The sequence below is a fragment of the Dama dama genome, chromosome 23, assembly GCF_033118175.1.
Source record: "Dama dama isolate Ldn47 chromosome 23, ASM3311817v1, whole genome shotgun sequence".
Classification (NCBI taxonomy): domain Eukaryota; kingdom Metazoa; phylum Chordata; class Mammalia; order Artiodactyla; family Cervidae; genus Dama; species Dama dama.
Genome location: NC_083703.1, coordinates 31,822,372 through 31,842,985, shown reverse-complemented (window position 1 = coordinate 31,842,985; position 20,614 = coordinate 31,822,372). Strand labels below are relative to the sequence as shown.

At 42.7% G+C, this 20,614-nt stretch overlaps 1 protein-coding gene across 1 annotated transcript in view; it reads left to right on the top strand.

The window, feature by feature from the left end:
• The window catches only part of RSU1 (Ras suppressor protein 1), a 195,287-nt gene extending 191,612 nt beyond the window's left edge, over window positions 1–3,675 (top strand). The window contains exon 9 of the mRNA XM_061126289.1: window positions 3,122–3,675. Coding sequence (XP_060982272.1) covers window positions 3,122–3,224 — 103 coding nt within the window. The 3' untranslated portion in view covers window positions 3,225–3,675. The remainder of the gene's footprint in view (window positions 1–3,121) is intronic.
• The last annotated feature ends 16,939 nt before the right edge of the window (window positions 3,676–20,614 follow it).

Below are 20,614 nucleotides of genomic sequence, written 5' to 3'. Positions count from 1 at the left end.
ACAGCTCATAAGTGGCAAACAGACTTTTCACTCTCCCTTCCAACCCTTTGTAGTGAGTGGCTTGCTGTGTAGCCCCAGGAAGGCCAGGCACACAGTGGGGTCTGAGTCTAAAAAGGCAGGCGATGAAAGATTGGAACATTCTAGTTCCTTCCTGCATAGAGGAGCCTTGCTGAGCCCCAAGCAGCTTTGGCACACCTGCTGAAATGACTTTGCTTCATGACCGCTGTCAGGGCCCGGCAACGCCGCCTCTCCGTCCAGGAAGCCTTCCATGCCTGCATATTCAGGATGTGGTGCATGGCAGGCCCTCATTGAGTCTTTCATCTCTTCTCCCTCCTCTGACCTCTTCATTTCTGTTGATACCACTTTCCCAGCCCCTGAGTCTTGCCAGGTTTCCAAATTCACAAACGAGGGAGTTGTGTATCTACAGATTTTTGTGATCCTTAAAGTTGGACGTTATCTGCAAGCAAGAAAGAGTATAGGGATAAGAGACTGGAAAGTAGAGGAGAGACCCTGAAGCTGTGAGAAAGCGATTACAGTGGAAGATGCTGCGACCATAGATGCCTCTGTGGATGCTCAGAACGGTCAGACCTTGGCTTCATGCCAGGTGGGAGGAGCTTGGAGACCAGAGCCCCACCCCTCAGGCCCCCTTGTGCACACCCTGCTCTAGCACTAAGCCACTGATCTTTAGGAAAGCAGCATCCTGGGAGGAGGAGGAGAGGGGCAGACGCTATGGGAGGATCAGCTTGTCTCATCAAGAGTGTAACACACAGCTCTCCTTTGGCTCAGTTTGCTCTCCCTGTTCTGGTGCGTCCAGGAGAGATGCTGGCAGGGTGGGGGAAGGGGTGCACAGCTTGGAACCCCCTAGAAAATGCAAGATCATCTTTCCACCTCAAGGTCCTTCCTTAACCTCATTTCCTCTCCAGAGTCCCTTTGGTCATGTAAGGTGACAACAGCAAGTTCTGGGGGATTAGGACAGGGACATCACTGGGATGGGACTGGTAACAGTGGTAAGGCCAGATTGGCTGAACCTTCCTTTCTGCCTAAACCAATGTTTCTTTGCCTGGATCCAGGACTGCCAGATGTCTACAACATAGACTTTGACAGAAACCGGCTTCTCCTTTTAAAGTGTAGGGGTGATGCATGTATGTGGAATCTAAAAAAATGGTACAAATGAACCTATTTGCAAAGCAGAAATAGAGACACAGATGCAGTGAGCAAACATATGGACACCACATGGGGAAGGGAGGGTGGGAAGAATTGGGAGATTAGGATTGACATACACGACCATGTGTAAAATAGCTAGCTAGTGGGAGCCTGCTGTATAACGCAGGGGACTCGACTCTGCTCTGTGGCGGCCTAGGTGGGAAAGAAATCCAAGAGAGGGGACATATGTATGTGGAGCTGATTCACTTTGCCGCACAGCAAAAACTAATGCAGTATGCTCCAGTTTTCTTAAAAAGTGTAGGGAGGGGGCATGTGTAGGTTTAAAGATCCATTTTCCTGGATGGCAGGTTCTCTTGGGGATGTTTCTGCTGTGGACGCCAGGCAGGACTGGGCCTGCCTCTCCATTCAGTTAGACCCCATTCAGAGTCTTCTGTCAGCAGTCTCCAACCTTTTTGGCACCAGGGATCAGTTTCATGGACGACAGTTTTGGCACGGACGGTGGGGTGAGGGGAAGGGTGGTTGGTAGATGATTCAAGCATGTTATGTTTATGGGACACATTATTATTACTACAACTGCTCCATCTCAGATCATCAGATATGAGATCTGAGAGGTTGGGGACTCCTGCTCTAAGGGAACTTCTGCAGGAGTTAAATGCTAACTTACAGGCTCTGATATGACGTGTCGAGGACATGTAGTTCCTCCCTGATGCTCCCCCTTACCTGGAGAACGTTCCCAGCACCTGGCTGGACTTAACATTCTTCAGCTTGTAGGTCTGTCTGCTGCCACTCTCCACATTCTAAACTCCTTGGGAACAGAGACCCAAGTTCATGACAACTGTTCGTAGATCCTGCTTCTCAGGAGATGCTCGGAAGCCTCTGGAGAAGCAGACGACAGTATGACCTGTCAAAACCCAGAGTCCAAGTTTCCCTAAGCGCCCCGTCAACTGGACAATTCTGGGCACCAGGTCTGTCCCTCAGCCCATCAACCACAGCATCAGTGTCCTCGGGAGCGTGAGTGTATGCCAAGTGCAGGAGAGGGTGTCGATCACCCACATGGATCCTAGAAGATGGGGCGCCTTGTACAGGAAGGTCAGTGTTTGTGTCCAGCCTGTTCATTGTGGGGTCAGGTATTGCGTCTCTTAGGGAAGCACTGAGACACCCACCGGCCTCTCTCGGGGACACAGTTATAGCAACAAGGGGAGTTAAGGTTGAGCTGTTTTCACTTTCGGGTGGCTTTTAATTTGGTTTAATCAGAACGACTCATAAATTACCGATTAATTACTATCTGCTATCAGGTTCAATCCCCTCAGCCACAGAGCCAGCTCTGCTCTGCGATGGATGCCGTGGCTGTGATTGTAGGGTACTTCGTCAACATTTAATCAGCGGTGCTTATTAACGTGGCATTGATGGGTGGTCGCCACCCCAGTGCCATTCATCACGGGTGAGCAGCTAGTGCAGGCTCGGACAGCATCACTCTCTGTCGCATCACCCAGCCCCGGGGCTCTCGGGCCGGCACGCTGCTCACTTTGCATGAAGGGGACACCCTTTCTTTTCAGCTCAGCTCAGTTTTGGTCACCGTCAGCTCCAACACTCACGGCCTGTGGAGCGTCAGTCTGGAGCGGCCAAGCTGAGCCTCATGTTTTTCCTAGCCCTGGGTCTCTCTTCCTTAGCCCAGAGAGTGTACGATTCCAAGAGACTGGTCCAGAATTGGACTTCATGGCATGGTGGAGTGAGTAGGAGAGAGAGAGAGAGAGAGAGAGTGTGTGTGTGTGTGTGTGTGTGTGTGCGCACATGTGTAAATTCAGCATATGACCGGAGGAAACAAAAATGCCCTTGCAGTGTTCATAGCCTCCCTCAGTATGCCTGGAGATGAATCTGTTGATGAAAACTCTGCCAGTAGGAGCGTATCTTGTGTTCACAAGGTGGATCTCACAGTTTCCCTTCTCTCTCTTTTCAGCCTCTACGGCAGACACATGCAGGCAAACCCAGAACCGCCAAAGAAAAATAATGACAAATCGAAAAAGATCAGCCGGAAACCCCTGACAGCCAAGAATAAATAAGGGGTCAGCCTGAGCTGCACTTCCGGCCACTTCTCTCATCATTACGTCTGTTCTCTCTTTTCTGTCTCACACATGAATACTGTCTTTTCTCTCTCTAATGCTTACCACCTTACCTTAAATTCTTTCGGTAGGTGGTGGATTTTTTATAAGTTCTTTGAACCATTTCCATTTGTTTTCTTAAAATTGCCAAAGGCAGGAAACAAAGCCTTAATTCAGCTGCAAGTTCCATACGAGGCATAGCTTTCAACTTCTTGAATAGATGTTCACAGAGTTGCTTATTATGAAAAGAATAATTAAAATCATGTAATCATTTAAATGCCACACTTAACACTGTTCACCCTTCTGTTAATTCACACAACTCATTATTTTTGCTTTGTTCAAAGTTTTCCTTCACCACTGAGATATTATGTCAATTTACAAATGATTTTAATAAAATCTTAAATTTGTGTCACACGTCGTTTCTTGAATTAAAAAAAAAAAATGAATCTTGGGGTCTACTTGTTCTTGTTGACTTTTACCCCACAATGATCTTGTCCAATTTATTGGTCATCGATGATAAATTCTGAAACTTTCTGTGAAAGAAATGCAGAATTAAATGAGTTGGTTTCTTCTCACATTGATATGTCAGGTTTGTTTTTTTTTTTTTTTCCTCTTTGAAGACTGTTTCTAAATTAGGAAGAAGCAGAAAAACAAATCTCTAGAAGATTTTGCCAAAGGATTTTGGAAAGCAGCATTTCTTAGCTGAAGGAATGGTGACTTCTGCCAGTGGCTGGTCGGCGAGAGCTGCGAATCAGAGAGAGAAAAATACTTGCCTGTTTCTTGTCACTGCAGAAAATCTGCTCATATGAGAGCATCTTTCTAAGTGACTTTGATGATGCCAAAGAAGTCGTGTAAATGTGCACACTCAATACCATGCCCAGAGTAGAAACTGCAGTGGCAAAATCATTCAACAAATCATTGATTAACATCTGTGATAGGCAGCTTTGTTTTTACCTACAGTTGATATGTATCTCAATGGAAACAAATCCAAGGAGAACATTTGTGCTAAAAAAGACTGCCAAGCCTGAAATGTCTCAAAAGGTGTATGAAGATGTAACATACGCTCAGGTGGATTGTCTGTATCTACCCCTGCATCCTCTTCTCTCCATCTTACAGTTGAAACCCTGAGACCAGGACCTGTGGAATACAGAAAAACCCAACCAAAAATCCTGAGATGGACTTTGCATTTGAGTCAGAGAGGTCACTACTGAAGGTCTGTATACTTCTGGCTTCAAGATAACTTCCTGAGAAAACATTTGCCATGGGAAGAGGAATCCCCAGGTGCCATCACCTGTTTGGAAATTTGGTTGATTTAATTTTTCTAGGTATCATCTTTGCCTCAGTCTGAATTTTCTGATTTTTTTTTAGCTCTTGAAATTACAGTAAGAACGATACCTCTACTATTATTGATTGGAAAGACTTCATCTAAAATTTAACTAGCAACAAAGCCTTAGTAAAAACTATCACAGTATAGTCTTAAATAATTTTTTTTAAAAGATGAACACTCTAGATAGAAATGTGAGCAATACACATAAATTCACAAAGAGAAAATAATCTTCAAGAAACGGGGGAAAAACATCTAGACTCACTAGTAATCCAAAAAATACAAATCAAAGCAAAAATAAGACATGCATAACAATGAGAAATGTGCATATATTTTTAAAGGTAATATTAAGTGCTGGCGGAGTCGTAGGAGATAAGCATTCTTTATACACTGCTCTTGGGAACATAAATTTCTCTCCAGAAGGTGGTAGAAATCTGAAAATAAGTAGCAAAACTTGAAAATTGTGTCCTCTGACCCAGCACTTTCATTTCTAGGAATTTATCCTGAGGAAATGGTCAGAGTTGCACACACAGAGCTCTGTTTGAAAAATGCTTCTATAGGTTTGTAGACACAGTGGAAATGTGGTGAAAAGCTAAATGCCCACCCATGGAAGGAAATGTGGTGAAAAGCTAAATGCCCACCCATGGAAGGAGAGTTAATTGTGTAGCCACATGATGAACTTTTATGAAGATACTAAAAATCATTGCACAATATCTAGGGGCAAAGGGAGATAATCATATTATCCAGTTAAGTAAGAAACAAACAAAAAAAAAGACTTAAACTATAGAAGTGTGGTTCTAATTGTGGAAAAAAAGGAAATGTGTTTATAATGTGTATGTAGAGAAAAATGGAAATGGACTGGAATTTTATGGCTGATAAATTATTTCTATGGTAGATTAAAATGTTTTAAATCGTCTTTTTTATATTTATCCTGTACTTTAAATTCTCTGTAATAATCCTGTGTATTTTCATAATCAGAAAATATTAAATGAGTATCTTTTCAAAATAGAATTGATGTATTATGCAACCCAGAAAATGTGATCATATATTTAAGTACGGAGTGTACTATAAAATCTCAGGTTGGCTTTCCTTTTTTTTCTTTTTATTCATCATCAAAGTGCATTTTCACATCTTCTCCTGCAGTTTTTTTGGTTACTCAATAAGTGGATTAACGAAATACAGTTCAAAAGGTTGCACTTCATTCTCCCAGTTTTATTGTGATACATTTGCCAAACACTGTGTAACTTTAATGTTTACATTATAAATGAATTGACTTATGCATATGGTGAAATGATGAGTACAGTAACTTTAGTTAACATCTATCATCTTGTATTAATACGCCCCAAAAAGAAAAATAATTTATTTCTTTGTATTGAGAACTCTGCTTTCTTGACAACTTTTAAGTATGTAATCCAGCAGTGTTACGTACTTATTTATAACTGGCAATTTATACCTTTTGACCATTGTCATCTAATTCTTCCACCCTCTCTCCCCACCTCTGGTAACTGCAAACCTGATCTCTTTTCTTATCATTTTATTTTGATTTGGTTTTAATTTTTAGAATCCACAAATGAGATCATACAGTATTTGTCTGACTTAACTCACTTTGCATAATATCCTCAAGGTCCATCCATGTTGCCACAAATGGCAGGATTTCCTTCTTTTTATGGCAAACCATATTCCATTTATATCACACAATTTCTTTATCCAGTCATCCATCGATGGACACTGACGTCGTTTCCATGGCTTGGGTATTATGAGTAATGCTGCTATGGACGTGGGGGTGCAAATATCTCTTTGACATAGTATTTTCATCTTTTGGATACATTCCCAGAAGTGGAATTGCTGGATCATATGGTAGTTCTATCTTTAATTTTTCTGGAACTTCTTTAGTGTTATCCATAGAAGCTGCACCAATTAGAGTCCCACAAACAGTCCACCAGGGTTCCCTTTTCTCCATATCCTCTCCAGCACTTTTTCCCTTGTCTTTTTGATGATAGGCTTTCTAACCAATGTGAGCTGATCTCGATTTTGATTTGCATTTCCCTAAGCAAAATATTGAGTACATTTTCATGTACCTGTTGGTCATTCATCTATCTTCTTTGGAAAAAAAAAAAAATGTCTATTCAGGTGTTTTGTCAGTTGTTTAACTGAATTATTTGATTTATTGCTATTGGGTTGTGTGATTGTATCTTTTGGATATTAACCCCTTATCATACAAATGGCTTGCATTTTTTCCCCATTCCATAGGTTGCCTTTCCGCTTTGTTGATGGTTTCCTTTGCTGTGCAGAAGCTTTAAAGTTTGAGGTAGTGACCCTTGTTTATTCTGTTGCTTGTGCTTTAGTTGTTATCATCTTAAAAATTATTGTGAAGATCTACATCATAAAGCTGTTTTTCAGTGGTTTTTTTCTAGAAGTTTTACAGTTTCTGGTCTTATATTTAAGTTTATACATTTTGAGTTAAATTTTGTGGGTGTTATAAGTTAGGAATCTAGCTTCATTTACATGTGAATATCAGTTTTACCAGCACCATTCATTGAAGAGACTGTCTTTTCTTCACTGAGTATTCTTGGCCCTCTTGTCAAACTTTAATTGACTGTGTATGCATGGGTTTATTTCTGAACTCTTGATTCAGTCCCATTGTTCAGTCTGTCTGTTTTTATGCTAGTACCATGCTCTGAATTACTATGTTGTTTAGTCACTAAGTCATGTCCAACTCTTTGCGACCCTATGGACTGTAGCCTGCCAGACTTCTCTGTCCATGGGATTTCCCAGGCAAGAATATTACAGTGAGTTGCCATTTCCTTCTCCAGGGCATCTTCCTGACCCAGTGATCAAACCCACATCTTCTACATTGGCAGGCAGATTCTATACCACTGAGCCAGCAGGGAAGCCCTTTAATTACTCTAGCTTTATAGTAAAAGTTGAAATCAGAAAATGTGATGCCTCCTGCTTTGTACTTCTTTCTTAGGATTGCTTTGGCAGTTTGGAGTCTTTGGTGGTTCTGTGTCAACTTTATGATTAGTTTTCTATGTCTGTTTAAAAAAAAATGCCTTTGGAATCTTGATACAGATTGCTTTCAGTCTGTGTATGGCTTTCGTAAATATGGACACTTTAATATTAAAGTCCCATGGACAGAAGAGCCTGGTGGGCTGCAGTCCACGGAGTCACAAAGAGTCGGGCACGATTGAGCAACTAACACTAACTAATATTAATCCTTCTAGTCCATTAACATGGGATACCTTTCCATTTATTTTTGTCTGCCTCAGTTTTTTTTTTTTTTTTTAAAGCTTTGACAGTGTGATTTTATTTATTTTTTTTTTAATTTTTTTTTTTATTATTATTTTTTTCCAGTGGGTTTTGTCATACATTGATATGAATCAGCCATGGATTTACATGTATTCCCAATCCCGATCCCCCCTCCCACCTCCCTCTCCACCCGATTCCTCTGGGTCTTCCCAGTGCACCAGGCCGGAGCACTTGTCTCGTGCATCCCTCCTGGGCTGGTGATCTGTTTCACCATAGATAGTATACATGCTGTTCTTTTGAAATATCCCACCCTCACATTCTCCCACAAAGTTCAAAAGTCTGTTCTGTATTTCTGTGTCTCTTTTTCTGTTCTGCATATAGGGTTATCGTTATCACCTTTCTAAATTCCATATACATGTGTCAGTATGCTGTAATGTTCTTTATCTTTCTGGCTTACTTCACTCTGTATAATGGGCTCCAGCTTCATCCATCTCATTAGGACTGGTTCAAATTAATTCTTTTTAATGGCTGAGTAATATTCCATGGTGTATATGTACCACAGCTTCCTTATCCATTCGTCTGCTGATGGGCATCTAGGTTGCTTCCATGTCCTGGCTATTATAAACAGTGCTGCGATGAACATTGGGGTGCACGTGTCTCTTTCAGATCTGGTTTCCTCAGTGTGTATGCCCTCAGTTTTTTTTTTAATCAGTGTCTTTTTAAGTTGTAGAGATCTTTCACTTACTGAAATTTATGTCTGTGTATTTTTTTGATGCTGTTATAAATGGGATCGTTTTCTTTATGTGTTATTCAGATCATTCATTATTATTGTTACATGGAAATGCTTCTGGTTTTTGCATGTTAGTTTTGTATCCTGCAGCTATACAGAACTCCTTGATTAGATCTTACATGCCCAGTGGCTGAGCCCCACAGATTCCTGGGTCATCTGTGAGGTTAGAGCAGAGTGGGAATCCCCAGGAAACCCCCTACAGTGCAGGGAGAGTAGACGTCCCCCCAGCTCTCCTTTCCCCACTGGAGAACCGTGGACTCAGGGCAGAATGTGGTGCTGTGCTGACCTGGGGGAGGGACGCGTGGTCAGCGTATAGCTGCCCCTCTTTGTCCTTCTAATGTGGTCTGTCAGGGCCTCTGTGATGATGAGGGTACTTCAGCCTTACCCCTGTTTTCTAGATTTTTCTCAGCGGCATCTCATTCATGAAGAGCTTTCAGTTGTTCTCATGAAGGGAATGAAGCTGTGACAGACCTGTGTCACCATCTTGTGACATCACTCTCTCCAAAATAAATGCAGCTTTATGGCAAAAATAGCCTGACCCTTTGAGCACAAGGATGAGTTTGGTTGTTGCTGGGGTTGCCTTGCAGCCTCTCAAGAGAGCCTCTACTCCAAGGCTCTAAGCCTGTGTGGGAACCCATGATCTTTTTATTCCTTGTTTGAGACACATTTCCTTGGACTTCACTTTTTGTAGGAGACTGGTCTTGCCCATGTGCTGGCTACTGCAGTCTAGTCTTGTGTAGATAAATGTATTCCGTTGTGGCAACTACTTTGTGAGATTGGCAGGGCAGGATTGTGTACATTGTCTAATGGTTCTCAGATCTCTAAGGAGCATGTTTCTCTTTACTAGAAGTTCAGTGTTCTGTTAATGAGTGTATTGATTTTCTCTTCAGTTAAGGTAGAAGGAAGCAAGCAAGGGGAAGCAAGTGGTAAAAGTTAGGGTTGGGGAGAGAGGTTCAGGTTAAAGAGTTGTTCTTTTGGGTTTTGTTGGTTGGTTGGTTTTGGTTTAAAATGCAAATGACTTGTGTACTTTTTTGTGTGACTGCATCTCCCAGCTTGCAGGATCTTAGTTCCCCGATCAGGGATTGAACTCATGCCTCCTGAAGTGTAGCGTGTAGAGTGTAGAGTCCTAACCACTGGACCACTTGGGAGGTCCCTGGACTTTTTTGGTTTTGTTTGGAAGGTTTTGTTTGTTTGTTTGTTTTTTGCTTCAAGACTGCAGACACTTTACCATTTTTATGTGCATTTGGAATCTCAGGAAAGGTACTATATTATGCAGGGCCATCTGACCACAGAATCCCTTTTTCACTAACCGCTGTTACCTGTGCACTGCACCGTACTCGTAGTCTGTGGAACACATGGGGATGTGTTCTCCATAGGATCAAGAAGCTAGCCTAGAATCACATCAGATTCATTCTATAGAATAGAAACTGCTCAGAAACCACATAGTATAGGTGAATCCTCACTATGGTAAGTTGGAATAGAGAATGAAAGTCATACAAATCTGGAAGGAACTGAAAATCAGTGTCAAATATCAATTGCCAGAAGTATACACCCAAAGTTGACCCTACCTTTTTGCTTTTATTTACCCTTACACACTGTGTATTAAATATGTGTTCATTGCAAAGTTAAATTTCTAACAAAGCTTCCTGGTCATAATATCCCACCTGGACCTTTGAGAAGATCTTCTAGGCTTTACCTTCAAAATATAATCAGAATTTCAGGCTTCATAGCATCTTCCAGCCACCCTTGCTTCTCACCTGGGTTACTGCAACTTCCTCCAGTTGGCCTGCCTGTGGTCCCTCTTGCTTTCTTATAATCTGTGTCCAACAATGATCTTCGTAACACAGACATCAGGACCTCCTTCTGGTATCTTCACCGACGTTTCCTTTTGCTCAGGATAAAAGCCCCAGTTACTGTGGTCTTCATGGTCATCTGTACTCTGCTTTCCTTTTTTAAAAAATAAATTTTTGAAATATTTATTTATTTGGCTGCACTGGGTCTTCGTTATGGCATGCAGGATCTTTAGCAGTGTTATGCAAACTCTTAGTTGGAGCATGTGGGATCTAGTTCCCTGACCAGGGATCGGACCCAGGGCCCCTGCATGGGGAGCGTGGAGTCCTCGCCACTGGACCGCCAGCTAAGTCCCCTGCCTTCCTCCTCCTCCTCCAGGTTTTACCACTTGATCCACTCCAACCCTCAGATTCTCTCCACTTCAGGGCTTTTGTGCCTTCTATCCCTTTTCTAGAATGTTCTCCCAAATAGAAGTCCCTCACCAACTTCAAATCTTTGTTAAGGAAAAAAAAAAAAATCACTCTCATAATCAGGCCTACCTTGATTAATCTGTTTTCAATTGTAATTTGTTTATTGCCTCTGTCCTACCTCCAGAATGTAGGGTCCATGAGGATAAGAATCAGCAAAGTATGTGCCACAGGCCAAGCCCGGCCTGTGCCTGTTTTTGCAAATAAAGTCTTACTGGAACACGGCCACTCCCGCTCGATTACGGAGCGTGTCTGGCTGCCTTTGTGCTGTCACAGCCAAGCTGGCTAGTTGTGACAGAGACTGTCACGTATTTTGGCCCACAAAGCCGAATGAAGCTGTCTGGCCCTTAAGTGAAATAGTTGGCTAGGCTTATTTTCCATTAACTCTTGTATCTCCTGGACTTTGAATGGGGCATGGAGTTCTTCTGTAGCAGCTTGAACTTGAAGGGCCCTGCATCTCAATTTCCCTGTTATGAGTTCATAGGAACGTGCTCCCCCACCAAGATAAAGATCCAAAAATGCTCTGGTCAGTGTGAGTCAGTTTCAAAAGGATCTTTACCAAACTATAATTCTCTGAGAACCAATGTGTAAAGATGGCAGGACTGGCACTTCCCTGGTGGTCCAATGGCTGAGACTGTGATTCTAGTGCTGGAGTCTGGTTTCAATCCCTGGTCGGGAAACTGGATCCCAAACGTCACAGCTAAGAGTCTGCATGTTGCAGCCAAAGATTTCCACATGCTGTGACTGAGGCCTGACACAGCCAAATAGATAAATATTTTTAAAATAAAAATGCCAGGACCAACAACTAAACTATTAATGCTATTGGTCTCTGTTCTACCTGGACACCCTGTGACCTCAAATCAGGCATTAATTATTGCTGTGTGTATGTCTCCATCTGGAATATGATTGGAATCTCATCCTGTGTATACTTTGTGTATGTTATTAATTGTATAATCACATATCTATATGCATATATGTACATTTACACATATATGAATATATATACATATGTATATATGTCATTGATCCTTCCATCAATAAGCTGAGGGACTGAGGAGGTCCCTATGCATTTTAGAAATAACCCAGGGTTCTCTAATAACACTGCATGTAAATATGTTGTGATATTACCTCTAACCTCGTGCTGCTTCATACATCATAGAATTTGGTCATTTAACATTGCCTAACTTTGTCCTGTGTATTACTAACAGCAATACTTTTATCAAGGGACTTCCAAATCTCAGTGTTTTCTTTCACTCTTACTCTATGCTTACCTTCATTTTGTAGGAAACTTGACCTCAGATATAGGAGCTTTCTTAAGGACCCAGAGCTCCTGAGTGGCAGAGAAGAGATGGTAAAGAAGGTTCTTTTGGTTCTAGAGCTAAAGCCATTTCCTCAGTACCACATGGCCACTCTGCTTCAAGCTCACTCGCTTAATCTCTCCAAAAGGACCTTCCCTTCCCTCCATCTCTGAAATTGTAGATTCTGTTTTTGATCTCTTGAAATGGTCAGTTTAATAGTGCATTGAGGTTGGTGCATGATGGCAGCCAGGTTAGTGAGGCCTCATCCCACTTCTGTCCGTGCTGGGCCCTCAGGGTTGACTGTCTCTGTTCCCCATGCTAGATAAGGTGGCAGCATCTCTCTGATGGCCAGTGAGGCTCTGACTGAAGCAAATGAACCCAACTCCTGAGAATAGCTCTGCCCTTTTCCTGACTGTCCCATCAAAGGAATATTTTTCTCCAAAAGGTATTCTTTCCCATGACCCGCCCAACAAAGAGCAGTCCCCTGTGAAATAGTCAGCGGGTGGCTTTGGGTTTCATTTTCAAACAGTTTTGGCCAGGCTGGAGCAGACCACCTGATTTTGGTTTGAGTAGATCACAGACTGAAGAGAAATCCCATCTCATTCACCCTGGCACCCTGGTCTCCTTCTCCTGGGCAGGGTACCTAGAATATGTTAACATTCAAACCTTGCTGAATGAATAAATACTTTCCACTGTATATTTCTAGTGTCTTGTTGCTATTGTACCTAAGCATTTATATTCACTTTATTAATGAAGAGGCCAGGTCTCCAGATGGGATATTTAGAGACTTTCTGAAGAATCAGGCAATACCTCTAAAAGTTTGCAGGTTTGGGAGTTGGGCATGAACTAAGTAAACAGAATTGGGTGAGAAGGTAGCGTTATCAGAAATGTTAGCATTTCCTCTAATTGGGAAAAATCAGCCATCTCCTGCTACTTCTGGGATGTGTCAGCCCCTCACATAAGAAGTAAAAAAGCTATTGTCACACAGCTGACAGTACACACACAACTCCCTGAGGTCAAGAATTCTGTTGCAGTGGGACTTCCCTAGTGGTCCAGAGGCTGACTCCACACCCCCAATACAGAGGGCCCAGATTAGGGAACTAGATCTCACATGCCGCAAGTAAGAGTTTGCATGCTGCAACTAAAGATTCCACATGGTACAACTAAAAGACCCCGTGTACTGCAACTAAGGATCCTTCATGCTGCTACTAAGATCAGTTCAGTCACTCAGTCATGTCCGGCTCCTTGCGACCCCATGAATCGCAGCACATCAGGCCTCCCTGTCCATCACCATGTCCCGGAGTCTACCCAAACCTATGTCCATTGAATCGGGGATGCCATCCATCCATCTCATCCTCTGTCGTCCCTTTCTCCTCCTGCCCCCAATCCTTCCCAGCATCAGGGTCTTTTCAAATGAGTCAGCTCTTTGCATGAGGTGGCCACAGTATTGGAGTTTCAGCTTAAACATCAGTCCTTCCAATGAACACCCAGGACTAAGATCAGGCACAGCGGGAAAAAAAAAAAAAAAAAAAAAAACCCTGCTCTCTCACCCTGGAAAGCATTCCAGTTTCCACATTCACAGGATCAAGTTGGTCTCTGGATACTTTGCTACCCAGCCCGCTCTGAAATTGGCATTTTCTGTGTACAGATGTTGTCAGCAAAACCAACTCGTTCCTGCCCCAGGAGGAATCAGCTTGCCCTGACTGCTGGTTTGACAGCTGAGAGTAGGGAGAGAAGCGGATCCATTCATAACTCCCCCGATGTGCCGCCCAAAATATCCCTGCCGCTCCAGGCAGACGGTCTGGCTGCTCTTGTGGGCTGCTGCATTTCTCACCGTGCAACCAGGATTTTAACAAAGCATTGCTTCTTAACACAGCTGCGAGACTGATGTCTCCATGAGGGAAGACCCTGTTTGAACACGAGGTCCAAGCTCTGAGATTGTCTCACCATTGAGCAGCTCCAGTGTGAGCTGGAGCTTTGTTGTTGCTGGTTTATCAGGATCTGCATGCTGGAAAGGATTTGAATGGCAATAAAAATCACCCCAGATCTAAAAACAAATGATATGAGAGAGTGATGGTCTAAATTGCAGGTGCGTGGAGCACACATGTGAAGAGGCCCAAGTTCTGCAGAACAGGAAGAAGCCGCAGTCAGAGGGAACTGTCCTTGTTGATGGAGGGGCAGATGGACACAGGCTTTAGCTGTTCTTGGACACTGGTCGTCTGTCCGCCTCGGTTACCAGGCTGGGTTGAATAGTGTCCTCTGCAAGGTTCATGGCCACCTTGAAACTTTGGAGCGTGACCTTATTTGGAAATAGAGGCTTTGCAGATGTAATTATTTAAAGAAAAATTAAGTCATATTGGATTCATTGTTGTTGTTTAATCGTTAAGTTGTGTCTGACTCTGCGACCCCATGGACTGTAGCTCACCAGACTCCTATGTCCTCCACTGTCTCCCAGGGTTTGCTCAAACTCATGTCTATTGAGTCTATGATGCCATCCAGATGCCATCCAACTGTCTCATCCTCTGTCACGTCCTTCTTGTCCTGCCCTCAGTCTTTCCCAGCATCAGAGTCTTTTCCAATGAGTCGGGTCTTCGCATCAGGTGGCCAGAGTATTGGAGCTTCAGCATTAGCATCAATTCTTCCAATGAATATTCAGGATTGATTTCCTTTAGGATTGATTGCTTTGATCTCAATTTGGTGTGCCCTAAATCCAAGGACTGGTGACCTTATAAGAAAGCCATGTGATGTCAGAGGGACACACCCGGGGGGAGGCCACATGACAATGGAAGCAGAGATCAGAGTAAGGCAGCTCCAAGCCAAGGAGCGCCAAGCATTTCTGGGCAACAGCATTGCTGGAAAAGGCAAGGAAGGAGCCTTCCCTGGAGCCCTCAGAGAGAGCAGAGCCCAGCTGACCCCTTGATTTTAAACTTCTCACGTCCAGAACTGTGAGAAAATATATTTCTCTTGGTTTTAAGTTGGTGGGACAGTGTTACAGCAGCCCTGGGAAATGAGTACAGCCTCTGGAATCAGCTCAGAGCAAACCCGGGCAGCTTCCTGGAACAGGCCAGCGAGGCCCACACAACATAATACACGGCCATCAGTGCCTGCCCCGCTGATCAGAGCAGAGGAGCCACGGCAGAGCGGCGCCGTCTGCGGTTTCGGTCCCATTGTTGGCGGGCCCAGAAATCTGTGTGGCCAGCACCGTAGGAGCCAGCAGATCAGCCTGGGCTGTGAGTCCCAGGAGCGCCGAAGGGAGATGCCTTTTCTCCTTCCTGGCTGTGCATCAGATTCTCCAGTTAAGAACCCGAATGACTCCTGTTTCATCAGGTGTCTTCTATCAATTGCGGGAAAAAATGAAATGATCTCTCTTGAGGGAAAAAAACTTCTTGGTGACCTCATTCAAGAAATCTTGTCTCTTTATAGATGTTGGGTAACATTCTGTATTCATGCTTATTTTCTGATCCAGAGCCATATACAAAGAAGTAATATGAAAATTTTTTTGTTTTTCTGAGAGGGCTAAATTATATTATTTTTTCCTTTGTTGCTGAGGTCAGGCTTACTTTATATAATTCTTTTATAGTTTTTATTTATCTATTTTTCTTTTGAACTTTTTATTTTGTATTGGAGTATAGCCGATTAACAATGTTGTGATAGTTTCAGGTGAACAAGGAAGGAACTCAGCCATACACACAGACGTATCCATTTCTCCCCCAAACTCCCCTCCCATCCAGGCTGCCACATAACATTGAGCAGAGCACAGGCTTGACATGTTTCTTGAACTTGTAAAAGGCCAGAATGACTGGGGAAAGTGAAGAGGAAGGCAGAGTGAGCAGGGACCAGATCACACAGAATTTTCATTCATTCAGCAAGTGTTCAAGTGCCCACTTCAGGCCTGGTACTGTCCTAACAGCAGAAACACAGCATAAATAAACACAGGGCTTTCTCAGCCATCTATGGAGTTTGTGTTTCCTCGTGAGCCCACAGGGAATCCACTGAAATATTTGAAGAAGAGAATTCACGTCATCTAATGTGAAGACCACTTTGGAAAAGTGGAGAACACAGGTATCAGACTCCCTGGGTGCAGTAACGCCCAGGTGATGACCTTTGTCAGGCTGCCTGGATGTTGGGATACCAAGGTTAGCCATGTAATATTTAGTTCACTGACCTCCGATAGCAAAATGGTAGCCATTCACTTCCATGGCAATGGCATGCCCAATCTGGAAAAGTCTTTGAAGGACACCAAAAACCCAGAAGGTGGTATTTAATCTGGTTCTTTATTTTGACCACTAACTTTCTTAAGAAGTTATAAGCTTCATTTCCACATGAAGAGCAATGAGCACAAATGAAGTTCCCCACCGCACCATCATTTAGCCAGTTGTCATAAACTCAGGCTACCATGTAAGGGCATCAGAATAAGATGGCACCAAATCGTCACACTGAATCAATTAATATTTCTATCATAACTTTTATTTACCATTTTACTCTTTAAGACCACTAATACAGCTCTCCCAGCAGTTCTTTAGTTTCTTTTCAGTATGATTTCTGATTGCAGGAGAATAGAGATCACCTACTTCTTTCTGTTTTTGGCCTATGTGGGATCTTAATTCCCTGACCAGGGATCAAACTTGTCTCCCTGCAGTGGAAGCGCAGTCTTAACCCCTGGACAGCCAGGGAAGTCCCCCACCAACTTTATAAAGTAATGATCATATGCGTGCATTATAAAAGTGTTCTAACCACATTTACATTTTTCACATTTTCCCAAGGAATGCTTCCTTGCATATAGTTAGCAACTTACGCCGTTATATATGGAGACGAGAGTAGAGAGATGTAAGTTCTCTACTCAGCCAATTTTGTGTAATCAAAGCTTTGGGAAATAAAATATTGCCATTTTATCCACTTTCTCCCTCCCCTTAAAGATTGAGGTATGAAAACAAGATGCCAGAGAACCTTGGAGCTTTCATTCAGGCAAGGTTTTTGGAGACCATCGCTTCCAACCCCTGTATTTAGCAGATAAGAAACAAAACAGACACACACACACACACACACACACACACACACACACACACACACAGCTGATTCACTTTTTTGTACAGCAGATACTAACACAGCATTGTAAATCAATTATACTCCAATAAAAATTTTTTTAAAAAGCCATTTTGGAACAGTGAAGCAGAGCAGTGAACTGAGATATGCAAACCTATTGTTTAGCATTACCATGTTATGCTGGGGTCATTTAAATGTAGGTGAAACACGTACCAAGATCCAGGCACATTTCTGAGGCCAGTTAAAATGAGAGATGGTTCCTTTCCTTTACATTTTACTTCGTTGTTACTTTGGGAGGGGAGTCTAGTCTTGACACGAACAGATTGGCTCAGAGAGACCCACTGACAGCCCATGTCTCTGTTAAATTGGGTTAGGTGGATTTTTTTTTACTCAAATGTAGTTCTTCTAAATGCAGATGAAACCCCCAATTCCATTTCACCAGCCTATGATCATACTTGATCTTTCTCTAGGTTTTTCCAATAATGCTTGTCTTTGGAAGTATTTTTGCTCTGTTTTTCCCAAATAACTAGAGGAAGGTATTTGTTTTTGCTGTTTGGGGTTGTGTTTCCCCTGGTCACAGACAAAACTCTGGGATTATCCACATAAATATCCTCTTACATCCCATTTCTGATGTGGGTGGGAGTTTTTGCCATGTGGCCTTTGAGCCAGCTATAACTTGATTTGGGTGTTTGACTCCTTGGTGGTGGGGCTGAGGGTTTTGCACTATGGTTTTTGCAATATATTTACATATATATATATACACATATATATGTGTGTGTGTGTGTGTGTGTGTGTGTGTGTGTGTATATAGTGGTGGTGATTTAGTCACTAAGTCATGTACGACTCTTGTGATCCCGTGGACTGTAGCCTGCTAGGCTCCTCTGTCATGGGATTCTCCAGGCAAGAATACGGGAGTGGGTTGCCATTTCCTTCTCCAGTGGAATCTTCCTGACCCAGGAATTGAACCCAGGTCTCCTGCACTGCAAGCAGATTCTTTACCAACTAAGCTCTGAGGGAAGTCCATATATGTGTGTGTGTGTGTGTGTGTGTGTGTGTGTGTGTGTGTGTGTATGTATGCATAAATATCCTTTTTTAGATTCTCTTCCCATATAGGTCATTACAGAGTATTCAGTAGATTTCCCTGTGTTGTACAGTAGGTCCTTGTTAGTTATCTATTTTATATATAGCGGTGTGTATATGTCGATCTCAATCTCCTTATTTATCCCTCCCCCCATCCCTCCTAGTAACTGTAAGTTTATTTTCCACGTTTGTAACTCTGACTTGTAAGTTCATTTGTACCATTTTTTTTAAGATTCCATGTATAAGTGATAGCATCTGATATTTGTCTTTCTCTGTCTGACTTACTTCACTCAGTATGACAGTCTCTAGATGGCTTAAGTATTAAGCCTGATTGAAATGCGAAGAAGCATCTTACCATAACTTTGCCTCCCCTGCTCTCTCTTCCAGACCTCAGAATCCTCCATCTCCTTTAAGAGTTACAATTCCTAAGCAGCTCACCCTAAGTAAGAGGGAGGCTGAGTAAACAAAACATAAGGAGTGATCAGAATAAATAAGCATCTAGAAAATGTTTAAATGAGGGCCCTTGAGTAATCTAGTTCTTGGACATCAAAACCCTTAGAACTGCTAGAATAAGATTGAAAAGGTGGGGAAGTTTAGCAGAAAGGTGGTCATGAAAAGGCCTGCATATCAATGAAATAATTGAGGTCATTAACAACTGGGATGATGGGATTCATATTTTCATTCAATATTATTTGCAGTAGCAGTAGATAATCATTAGGTCTTTAGTACACCTTCACTTTATACATGCAAATTAGGTTAAATTAGTTTTGTTTTGCAGCCATATGACTGAAATCCTCCTCTTAAGAGACACACAGCACTTTATATCATGATATTAATTCTTCTCCAGGAATATGTAGCAAAGCAATGCATGTCTATTCTCTTTTTGACAGCAAAGTTTAAAATGATGGAAGGTTTTAGAATGGTGTTGTCTACCATAATTTTATGCTTAGATCTGTATATGGTGCAAGCAGTTGTTAAGCATCAGTAGAAGCTATGGCTACATTCCACTACTTAAAAAGGTTCCCAGGGGTCGGATCTGAAGCCTACAGAGTCACAAAAGGGTTCTGTGCTCGATGGAGGGAGATTGTATTGCGAAGAGTCTGTTATAGATGTGAGTCTATTGCTGTATTTCAAAGGCTGTTTCTTGAAACATTTTAATGTCCTCCCTCAGTTGGAATCATCTGTGTCCAAAATAACAAATGGTCCCATACTTTTCCCCTTCTCTGTACTTTGGGTGGCTTGCTTTTTTGAAGTTGATGAAAATTGGTGTGGAAATCATGAGGGAGGTCCAGAGAGGGCTAAAATCAACCATTCAAAGCTGCCGGCAACCCCTGGACGACCCCCCCTCCCCCCTCTAAATGGCTATTTCCATGTCACAGAAAAAAAATTTTTTCATTTTAAAACATTCTGAGATATTTTCATGGTGTTGTGGCTAACCATTTTTAGTCAGTTAAAAAAAATGCCTTTATCACCTCCCACCAGGAAACTCATGGAACACACTGTTGGAGATGCGGAAACTTTTTTCATTTCTCCTTAGAAAATATTAATGGTAAAGCATTAAAAGAGAAAAGAAGAGTCTTTAATTTGGTTTTTCAGAAGCTTAGCTTGAAATTAGAGATTGTGCATACAACCTGAGAGTCATCACAGTGAACAAATCTGATTGTTTTAACTGAACGGAAGGGCAGTGCTGGGTTCTCCATCTCACCGACTGGGTACAGGTAGCGTGCCAGAGTACACCAGTGGGAGCAGCTCTGGGATGGTAGGTCTGGGTTTACAAAGTTAAAAAGCTCCGGTTCCCCAGCGCTTGTAGATCCTGTGGAAAGAAAATCTGAAGGAAGAGGGTGGGGGGAGACAGGAGCTGGTAAAGTGAGGGAGCAGAGAGCAGACTGCTTCTCAGCTTGAATAACCAAGAAGCCAGCAGTCCTGCTGAGGAACAGGAAGGAGAGTCCCTATCAGGCCCCCTCTGCACTTCCCTCTCTTTCCAGAAATGAAACCTAGTCCTGTCTTCCATCCGACTTCCCTTCAGGCCCAGGACAGAGTGACTGTGGCCCCAGGTAAAAGATGGACCGACGGTCCAGATGGGCTTGGTGTTTCTCTTGAGCAGCCCAGAGCACTCACTCAACTTTTAATAACTTACAAGCTCTTCCTGCACCCAGGAGAACAGCGCAACTTGGTAGAAAGGATTATGCTTTGTTTTACTCTGTTCTTGTTCAGCGACTCAGTCGTGTCTGACCCTTTGCAACTCCAGGGACTGCAGCACGCCAGGCTTCCCTGTCCTTCAGTATCTCCCAGAGTTTGCTCAAACTTAT